This window comes from Austrofundulus limnaeus, unplaced genomic scaffold, assembly GCF_001266775.1.
Source record: "Austrofundulus limnaeus strain Quisiro unplaced genomic scaffold, Austrofundulus_limnaeus-1.0 Scaffold28, whole genome shotgun sequence".
NCBI lineage: Eukaryota > Metazoa > Chordata > Actinopteri > Cyprinodontiformes > Rivulidae > Austrofundulus > Austrofundulus limnaeus.
Window position 1 is genome coordinate 856,663 of NW_013952430.1, and position 11,311 is coordinate 867,973.

At 40.8% G+C, this 11,311-nt stretch overlaps 1 protein-coding gene across 1 annotated transcript in view; it reads right to left on the minus strand.

Moving 5' to 3' along the window:
• The window catches only part of slc1a4 (solute carrier family 1 member 4), a 23,531-nt gene that overhangs the window by 7,841 nt on the left and 4,379 nt on the right, over nt 1-11,311 (minus strand). The window contains exons 2-7 of the mRNA XM_014005035.1: nt 5,102-5,144; nt 3,927-3,992; nt 1,445-1,611; nt 1,057-1,290; nt 776-970; nt 572-706 (exon numbers count right to left, since the gene is read on the minus strand). Of these exons, the coding sequence (XP_013860489.1) occupies nt 572-706; nt 776-970; nt 1,057-1,290; nt 1,445-1,611; nt 3,927-3,992; nt 5,102-5,144 (840 nt within the window). The remainder of the gene's footprint in view (nt 1-571; nt 707-775; nt 971-1,056; nt 1,291-1,444; nt 1,612-3,926; nt 3,993-5,101; nt 5,145-11,311) is intronic.

The window sequence follows — 11,311 nt, forward strand, 5'->3', positions numbered from 1 at the left end:
AATAAACACACTCATTATCATTGACTTCAATCTTATTAATTTATGAAAACCAGCAATTTAATTTCTTTACAGAGCACATCTGTTATCTTAGGATAAACAAATTATAAACATTTATTGAAAGATGTTTGTCTGAGCAAAAAACTGGTGACCAGTGGAGGAGCCAGACAGTTTTATAGGGGAGGCCAGATTGTGACCACTGGTCAAACAGGGGTGGCCCAAAAAAATCAAAAAATCCCTGCATGTTGATTTGCTGAGGATCTAATGGTGACTACCATGTAGAATTACATCATGACAATTACCTATTTGAGCAGTGTAGCTGAAATGAACAATCTGTGCATAGAAAATGGCTTTGCCAAAATGTTGTAGGCAAAGCAGTCTTTGGGCTGGACAAAGATTTTTATATTATGGCCATGGCCATCCTGCTGTCATGAAATATAGAAAAATCCCAACTTAGCCTGCCTATGTCATGACACGTCTTTTTGTACCCAAAATGTACGGGTACAAAGTGACCAAAGCTGCAAAAATGCAATTTAATGAAGGGACAAATTGACATAAAGCCATCTTTACTCACACAATCCAGTCAACAGCCAACATGAGGGACAGGTCATTAGTCGGCAGGCCGATGGCCTCCAGTATGATCGCGATGGTGATGATGCCTCCGGCTGGGATTCCTGCTGCACCGACGCTAGAGGCTGTGGCTGTTACCCTGGAAACAATCATACCGCATCAAACAAACCGTTTCTACAGTCAGCACAGACCTTAGGGTGAGACTCACAGGATGGTGAAGATCTGTCCGGCGTTCAGCTCCGTGTTGTTGAGCTGAGCGATGAAGACGGCGGCGATGCACTGGAAAATGGCCGCTCCGTCCATGTTGACCGTGGCCCCGATGGGGAGGATGAAACGGCTGATGCGTTTGTCCACACCGTTGTTTTCCTCCACACACTTTATCATGGAGGGCAGCGTTGCTGAACTGGAGAAAGAGAACCCAAAGCGACGTCAATGTTGATTTGACGAGTGCGAGGTGAAGCTGAAGCCAGAGATATCGGACGCTCTCACCTGGAGCAGGTAGCGAAGGCGGTGGTGAAGGGTGTGATGAGGCCTGAGAGGAAACTGAAGGGGTTCTTGCGTGTTAATGCAAAGTAGATGAGAGGCAAGACTATGCCTCCATGGATGATGTGGCCCAGGATCGAAGCAAATATATATTTCCCCAGACTGGTGACCAGGAGAACTACATCTTCCATTTCTACTATTTTACTGCCCACGAGAAACACAATACCAAAAGGGATGTACCTGAGAGATACCAGAGGTCGGGAATTAGCATGAAAGAAGCAAAGCAGCTGGAGAAGACGATAAGAACTGAAACAAGTAGTTGTCAAAAATATTTAGTGACTGATACACTGATAAAATATGTCTGGAAACCTGAGAATCAATCACTTCTTCTTACCACATGATCCAGGACACCAGCACCATGGTGGCCTCGTTAAAGGCGTTAAAGAAACGAATGAGTTCCTCTCCCTCCTCTCCCAGTTTCCGCAGGGCCACTCCAAAAACCATGGCAAACAGAACCAGACCCAGAATGTTCATGCCGTCTGTTTCAGTTCCCACAGGGACCTAAAACACCCAGCAGAGTCACACTAAGACCTCACAGAGGACAGAACAGACGCTGGGACAAGTCGGTCCGGAAAATAATATTTGCTTTGGTCAGACAGGAAGTCTCTTTTTCAACACGAGCACCATCTCACTTTAAAAATAAGTAAATAAATAAAACTATGCAGAAAAAAAAAACAAATTTCAGTACACCGAAAACATGAACATGCTAACGTATAGCATCGTGACAAACCCCAAAGTTCAGTGTGCTAGCATGCTAACATGGCTACATTTAGCATCTGTTTTTAATGTTTTATATTAATGTCAGAGTAAAAGCTTTATAAAAATCAAAGTAATGCACATGGTTCTGAAGTTTCACACATTGAGCGTTTGACACATGCATTTCATGAGGTGCACGCACCACATTTATGCTAAATCCCACACACACAAACGCACACGCCCTGTTTGAAGAGAAATGTGCAGCAAAATATTTCCCTCACTGGCTGGACTGATCCATGCCTAAAAAAGGTCTGCATCCACCTATTTTTTTTTCTTAAATTGTTTAATTATTTAAAGTGCGGGACACATTTGTTACTGGCTGGCTGTGTCCCCTCACACAAAGATTTTGTCAATATTTGCTCTATATATTAAACTAGCTACATTTGTACAGAATATGTCCTGATGCATCTCAGTAATCCAGGTAGAAAAAATCAAAAAGGAAAAATAAGTAGGTCCTCTGGATGGGTTCTTCTTTAGTGAAACGTTTCGTCTCTCGTCCGAGACTTCTTCAGTCTGATGAGTTTCAGGTGAACTCAGCCTTATAAGCACTGCCTCCACATGGTGGACAAACAGGTTAGTCACATGCAAAAGAGGGCCATCGGTTAACAATAGGCTTGATTGTTGGCCTCTATTGTTCATAGAGGGTCATGTGCCCCATCACCTGACTTATTGGTTTGGATGCTTCGGCTGTGGTTCTTAGGTGTCATGTTATGTGTACGTAGTGAATGCAAGCGGGGCTCAACATCCTCTTGTTTTTGTCCTTCTCTCCCTCTTTGTGTTGGTTATCGTTGGGGGCCCTGATTCACACCTTTTGCTCACAGGGGCTGAGTCATACTTGCAATAACACCATTGTAGGAGGAGGACAACTGGACACGAAGGCCTCCACCTCTGTTTAATGGTGGACGGTTTTTCTTCACAAAAATGTTTTCCTTTACTCCTCTCTCAAACCAACGTTCCTCTCTATCAAGAATGAGAACATCCTCATCTCTGAAAGAGTGACCGCTGGCCTGTAGATGAGTGTAAACTGCAGAGTTCTGACCTGACGAAGTAGCTCGTCTGTGCTGGCTCATTCTTTTGAACAGTGGCTGTTTTGTTTCCCCAATGCATGACTGATCACAGTCCTCCTGACACTTAACAGCATATACTATATTACTCTGTTTTTGCCAGGGAACTGGATCTTTGGGGTGAACTAATCTTTGTCTTAACATGTTTTGGGGTTTGAAAGCCACTGGGACGTCATGTTTAGAGAATAAACTAGAGAATAAAATTTGTACAGAATACTCCATCTTTCGACACTAGGTTTTTTTTTCTGGTCTTGGTCTTGAATCGGTCTCGCCCTCCCTTGGTCTTGGTCTTGACTTGGTCCAGGCCCTAAAAGTCTTGGTCTTGTCTCGGTCTTGAGACACCGTGGTCTTGGTCTTGGCTTAGGTGGTCTTGACTACAACACCAGGTACCACCAGTACTTGTACTAAATCTGGTCCAACAAATGAAGCTTTAAACTTAAGGCCCTGTCACACTATAAGGTTTTAGACAACTTATGAAAAGTTTATCCAATGCTGAAGATGGAATTTAAACAAAATCTACTAGGAGCCTTTTTTGGAACTTTCTATACTGTTATTCTAACAATAAGATTGAATATATTGCTGATTTGAGTAAAATAGTCATATCAAAATTTTCATAAGTTTGCATAAGTTGTCTAAAATGCTATTGTGTAACAAAGCCTTTACTTTGAACCAGCAGAGTTTAAGAAAACATTTGTATTAAGGAATTTCTTTTTTCTACTGAAGTACGGCTGAGTCCCACGGTCTGATTTAAAACCACCAACCTGCTCAGTGATCCAGAAATATCAACATTTCACCATCAACCTTGAACCCATTCTCCCTGAAAGGGGTCGGTCTTGCACATAGCGCTTATTTAGTAAGTTTACACCCATGGCTGACTGTCGTACACACACACATCCCAGAGCAAACATCAGTTTAACCCCATTTTCACTGCCTGACTACTGAACCCTTCTGTATGACCCACTGCGACTGCACACCTGAGATGCTTCCTGAACTCACCTTCTGGTAGAGCGATGTCCCGTTGGTGTCGTTCCCCACGGCAATCATTTTGTAGTCGGTGGCATACTGCAACAGACGAGACACTAATTATTCATTCATGTTTGCTTTAGAACCATGATAAAAAACATGATGTGTGCTAAAACAATCTGTTATTTTATGCTCTTTTTCTGGTCATGTAAACTGGAAACAAAACACATGACCCCAGCTTCTAAATGTCACCGCTGTTCACGGGTTAAAAAACGTCACGAGATTCTTATTTTCACGTGTTTTAGGAGAGAAGCTGGCAGTTCAAGAGCGGTGCACTTCCTTTCACTCAGAGTGTGTGCACAGACTTGTGGGCCAGTTGGACTCTGTCTATGAAACTCCCGTCTTTTCAGGAACCGGCAGCGCCATACAAACCTCTGAAAAGAGCCGGGCTGTGAAAAATATTCAGACGTGTACACACATATACACATACAGATAACGAGACTAGTAAAGAGTCTGCCATAGTTTGAATCTTCCAGCTCATCTGTTTAAACATGTAGCTGCTTGTTGTTTTAAAGGTCTCCTCTGCTTTTTTGGGTTTAATCCTCATTTGGACCCATTCCACAGTGGCTCTGCTGCTGTGTGTGGGGAGATTTATTGAACTCTGCGAACTCTGAAGCTACAGGAGTCTCTGTGGGAGAACCAAATGACCAGTTTGTGGGTTTATGACCCACAAGCGAATTCTGGGTGACTTGAATGTAAATGTTTTAGTTTTCCCGAGTGTCTGACAACTTTAATCTGTAATCCCAAGCCTTTAGTGTCTGAGTGTGTGTGTGTAGCCAGTCGTACTCCGACGCCTACAAATATTGAATTTTCCTGGTCCCTGTTTTTAGATCAAACAAGGTTCTAGGAAGTGGAGTGCGTCGCGTTGAGAAGTAGCGAGGCGAGATGGGTTGCTAGGATGGTCAGAGTGGAATGGTTCTGCCATGGTAACGGCTGGTTAAGGACCAAAAAAAAGAAAAAGAAACAGAAGAGAGCAGCGGTTTCTGAGGCCCTCGGTGCTGCAGCCGTCTGGTGACAGCTACTGGGGATAAACGTGGAGTGGGTACCGCACGGGTGGAGTAATAAGCTTTGAGAAACGGTCCGAACAAGCGACAAAAAAACAACAGAGGAAGATTGAAAGAGAGGTGTAGAGAAGGGGTGACACTCACAGAACGGAAAGCTGCAGCCACCAGGTTTGCTGGAAATAAATTCCTGAGGAAGGAAACAGAAGAAGCAGTTAGATAAATAGAACTACTGTTGTAGTTCTTGAGACTGGTCTTGGTCTTAAGACCAATTTTTGTTGGTCTTGGTCTTGTCTCAGACTCGACAGCATTTGTACTCTGTCTGGACATTGAGGACTCTGAATTTTATTTCAAGACCAACTGTGGAAATATCACTAAATAGCCAGATTATTGTTCAATTTATTTGTTAAAATTCTTGCTTTCCTTGAATTTAAAATGCAGCTACTGATTCAAATTTAAACCTGACTCATTGCTATTTATGTAGTTTTGTTACTCCCTGTCACTTGCACACAACACAGCACTCTCGGAAAGTGAACCGTGGTTCTCGGGGAGTGATAGAACATGTTTTCAAAATTTTAAGTAAAACAATTTGGCTACATAGACAATATCGATGTAAAACAACAACCAGAAGAAATCGTACAGCAAGCAACTTGTAAGTTTGGTAGTGCTTCACTTTAAGAGACGGTGGAGAAAACATTAAACCTTTACGTTAACAAATCTGCCTCAAGACTCTTTTCTCTGCACTCACACAAAGATTTTGTCAATATTAGCTCTAAATATTAGGTTAGCTACATTTGTACAGAATACTCCAACTTTTAGGACACTAGTTTTTTTCTGGTCTTGGTCTCGACTTGGTCCAGGCCCTAAAAGTCTTGGTCTTGTCTCGGTTTCAAGACATCATGGTCTTGGTCTTGACTTGGTTTCGGGTTAGGTCTTGACTACAACACTAAACAGAACATCACACATCTTTTGTCACTAGTTGTTGAGATGTCAGCCAGCTGAATTATTAAATGTTCACAGTAATCATCAAACAGCCCTTCACCTCTGGCTCTGTTCCCTCAGTCTGGATCTATTGTTCTGACCTGCTGACTGAACAGCTCCTCTGACACTAATCCTCTCTCTGCTTCATCTTTAAGACAGGACTCACACAGATTTAGAGTTTTGGAATTTCTGTCACAGTAAAAACCAAAATCCTTGTGTTTCAACAGCTCTCAGCAAGCTGCTGACTGATGTTGATGCTAATCTGTTAGCTCAGACTGGTGAAGCAGTGGCTTCACAAAGTATTCTGATCCCTTTATGCAGACCATTGCTACAACTGTTCAAATTTTTTTTTAATCAATCTTCACTCAGTACCTCATAATAATAAAGGAGAAATCAATAATCAACTTTGTACATTTATTAAAAGTAAAAAATGAAAAGCCAGCAGCACAACAGCTGTTAGCGCTGACGCCTCACAGAAGGAAGGTTCAATCCCCAGTTTGGACCTGGGGTCTTTCTGTGTGGAGTTTGCATGTTCTCCTCATGTTTGTGTGGATTTTCTCAAGGTTGGTTCTCATGTTTTCCTCCCACAAACCACCACAACATGCATGTTAGACAGCCTCCCTTACAAGAGATCTGTGATCTCAGTGGGATTTGCCTGTAAAATAAAGATTAACAAAAAATTTTTTTACATTTATTTACATAGGCCATTAGTTGCTGCACCTTAGGCAGCAGCTGCAGCCTCCAGCCTTTTTGAATTTGATGCAAGAAACTTTGCACACCTAGGATCTGTCCAAATTCAGGGGCTGCAACCTTCAAACGACCCGGTCAACCTGGACCGGGTCGTTTGCCAACCACAAAGACCGGATGAAAGTGGCTATTGGACGGTCTAGCCTTCATGTCCTGTCGCCTAACAAGCTAACAATGAAGAAGAGACCCGCCATGCAAATTTGTTTAAGATGATTTCTGTCAATAATAATATTAAAAACTATGTCTACACAAATGACAAAAGCTTAACAACCGAAGCGTTTTAAATTTTAAGATTTTGTACCACCAGATTTTTAGTTGAAACTGTACTCCTGACAGTCTCGCTTCATCTGCCATTACAAGCAAAAACATCTTCTGATTGTCCCGCAATGCATCTTGGGATAGGGTGGACTGAGAAGGATTAACCGGAACCGTCCCTCTAATCGGGGTAAAGGAAGACACGTTTGTGGGCCACAATTGGAGGAGCCTTCAAATTTATACAGCCTCTGGTGCATCAATGTGACGTTGGCTTCAGATTCAACTTTTGAATGAATTTGGACAAGTCCTGGACTGGGAAACTTCTGATGTGTGGTTTTCTTTTTGCAAAAGCTCATTCTAGTTGGATGGGGAACCTTAGTAGAGACATTTTCAGGACTCAAGATTTGGTCTGGGCCACTCTAGTTGTCCCTCAGCCACTCCTGTTTTGTCTTCAATGAGCCCTTTGGATTGTTGCCATGTTGGACAGTGAATTTTCAGTCCAGTTTGAAGTTTTGAGGTCTGTGGAACAGGTTTTCGTTGAGCATATTTCTGTACCATGCTTCATTGTGGAGATGGTATCACCTGCCCGGTACCATGCTGCCCGGTGAGTGGTGCCTGGTTTCCTCCAGACATTATTTGGTTTCATCAGACTAGAACATGTTGTTCCTCACAGTCTGAGTCATTCAAGCAGCTTTTAAGTGTTTTGCTCTGAGGGGTGCCATCCATCAAGCCTCTCTGCCATTAAGACCAGTATGGTGGAGCTCTGTAGTTCTGGTTGTTCTTCTGGGTCTCTGAAACCCAGTCAGAGTGACCTTTGGGTTCTTGTTTCCTCTTTTCACTAAGGCATTTCCTCTTTGATTGCTCGGTGTGTCCGGGCAACAGCTCTTAGAAGAGTCTTGGTTGTACCAAACTTTCTCCATGTGAGAATTAGGAGGGTCATCGTGTTCTTTGGAAGCTGGAGTGATACAGAATTCATTTAGATTTTGTCCTGATGCATCTCAATAATTCAGGTAGGAGAATAAAAAATCAATAAAAATAAAAACCCGTCAAGGGGATTCAATTTTTGAATTATTATTTTGTTTTCATTTTGGCCTTATTTTTATTTAGTATTATTTTAAAATTATTTTTTGCTTGAATATACTGTATTATGGGGATAAAAGGGGCAGCCATTATAAGATTTATTCTMCTTCTGCTACCTTTCATTTTATTTTGATTTTTAATTTGTGTAATGTATTTTCTTTGTTTTCTATTGTATTATTTAGTTTTTTAATTAAATGAATAAAGTATCAACCAATTTACAAATCATGTCCAAATAATTTACCAAAGGTCAATCCAGGTGTCGAAACATCTCAGCAGTGATCAAGAGAAATGAGGCACCTGAGCTAAATCTCAAATGTTAGTCTGAATATTTATGAAAATGTGATATTTCAGGTTTAGTGTAATAAAATAATGCATCTGCCTTTTGACAATAGGAACATTTCTCATCTGAAACAAACTGTTTTCCTCCCTTTGAATGATCAGTCAGACGTCTAATCTTTTAAACTCACACTCAGTCATTGTTTTATGTAATCAGGCTTTGAAAACTACAATAAAATGTCACCGTTTGTAACTTTGTTTAAAGACTGTTTGTTTTTTTACTCCTACTGTGTCTATTTTCAGTAAAGAGATAAGCAGACTGAGTTTACTGAAAGCCAGCGGTTTTTTTCCACTCGTTCAGTAACTTTATCTTGTGGGATCACACCATGCTGAGCAAAGAAACAACAGAATTTTCTCACATTTATTCCCATGCTATTTTCCATCCAACGTTTGATGGACATAATGGCCCCAGTGAACTTTGACGTCAGTCCAGAGCCACATGCTGTTTCAGCTACAGTCATGTTGGACAAAAAAAAAAGGTCTACCTTCTTTTGTCGCGGTTTGTAGATGGGGTCAGACCCAGGAAAGCCGAACAACGAGGAGCTAAAAAACCTAAAGATTTAAGAATCACAAAATAATCTCAAACAAAGGCAAGAGAAAGCTTAAGACACAAACTGGATGGAGACACAGAGGAAAAACCAGGCTGACTGTGAGTGAGGGCTACGAGAAGAAAAGGACTGGGGCTGATGGCAACAGGGAACAGTTGTAAGTGGGCGACGGCAGGGAGTGAAAGCTATGGCGTTTACATTACTCCATCAAAAAGTGAAACGGGCTCTCATTGTTGCAGGTTCGTGTCGAAAATTGTGTGATTTTGTTCGCAGAGCAGCTTCACACACTCCTTCCAACACAAGGCCCGGGACGAACCTTTTCTCACAGGCGAGTGCGCCAAGTTCTGTGTGATTGGTCAGAAGTTTGTTTCAGCAGAAAAGCACTCAGACAACAATGGTGGCATTTTGTACTGCTTTACTTCCAGATGTTGAAATTTCCAAACCACATGGATAGTTCTGAGGAGCAGTTGTCCAAGCCTGACAGAATGTACATCTATCTATAGGACTCTTTCAAACAGGTAGGTAATGAAATTGCCAACATCTCACAGACACTGTATGGAGGAATTTGTCTGCTGAAAAGTTGGACACTATATCCATTACAAATTGTGGCCAAACTACGGCTATCGCAACACGTTCTCACTCTCGACTCGTCAACATATTGACGCTTGGTCAGGTACCGTCTGCGTCCAGTTTTGGACACATCGGGTACCCGCCTCGCGTCAGTCATTGCCGTCTGCGGCTTTTCCGGGTTGCGTCACATAGGGGTCTTTGGGTTGGGGGTCTGTGGTTAATATGAGAGATCAGGGTTAATGGTTAATTTTAGGTACTGAGGTCGGGGATAGGCTGTATAGAGCTAATGAGTTGTCAGTGAAAATGGGTTGGTTATCGGGGTCTCCAGTCAGAAAGAAATCCATGCTATGACGTGTTCAGCAGTGGGAGGGGTTTTATTGTTACCGCCCCGGAGAATCTGAACACAAAGAAAATACAGAAACTAAACATTGAAGGCAATAAACATGAAATAACCTTTAAAACAGAAAACCAAACTCTGAAAACACATGAATCTTTTTAACTCTAGGGTTTTACAAATCAGAATGATCTGGCCTTTATTACGTACTAAAAGTTATTCAAATCTAACCTCAAGTGTGCAATATAATAGCACGCAGCAGATTAAACCACGTCAACAATTACTAAACAGGAAAAACACCAAAGCTTGCTGCTGGTGGAAACTAAACATTAAGAGCTGTGCTAAAATGAATGTTTACAAGCATTAAAAGAACTCTAACTGTACCTGTAAAACTGTAATGGGACATAATTTTTCCACAACCATTTGAGAGACCGATAAAGTCAAACAGAAACCCACTGCTGGTGGTTCTGCAGCTTTTTCATTTGGCTTTGTTTTTGTTCCATAAATAAAGAAATTGTCAAATTTGTTGTGTACTTTTGTGTACTTGATGTTAGGTTTGAATAAATTCAGAACCTGAAGAAGATGTGATTATTTCTTGTTATGTATAATTTCTGCAGTAATATTATCAATTTAAGTACAACTGTCAACTAAATACTCAACAAACAGGGCAGTATAAATATCACTTCATTCAATGTTAGGATAAAATTTAAACTTTTTTGATTTTTTTTTTCCTTGAATTTCATTATTGAAAAAGTAAAGAGAAAGTCATAAGCGCCACTTTACGGGTAACTATTATAACAACTGAATTAAAGCAGGTAAAAAAGTATGGGTATAAAGGTCTAATTATCCTTTCTCAGAAGATAAGTCAGTGAAATCCCCCTGTTCTTAACAATATCTGCAGTCTGAAAGGTGTTTGAGAGAAAACTAAAAATCTAGAGAAAATGTTTGAAGTGCAATTTGTTTATGTACCAGCAAGAGTTGTAAGGGTAAGACAAGTTTGTTTACAAAGTATTTGGAAATTTTATTAAGCTAAAAAGTTAATGTATAATCAATTATTTGTTCTATGAAAAACATCAGTAAAAATTGTAATTAAATTGGAATTGTGTCAAATATTTCAGTGTTACCAAAATACAAGTCTAGTCATACAGTCCAAGTTCCTGCGACTGATCTTTATTTTCATCTCATTTCTTTTGCAAACTTTTTCAACTCTGCGACTAGGGCTGCCACAAATGATTATTTTTATAATCGATTAATCACCGATTATTTTTTTCAATTAGTCGAATAATCAGATCATACGTTAATTGAATATAAAACATACAGCTTATCGTGCCAGAATGCAGCTGCTATTATATAACCATGGTTAGATTTTAGCTATATGCTAACTAAAAATAATTGCTGTGCAATGCAAGTTCTGCTCTGCAGATATTACACAGGTTTCTCTTTCATTTTCTTAAAATGATCCCACACTTTTGAGCTCCGTTGTCAGGTAGCCATGATACCAGAGCC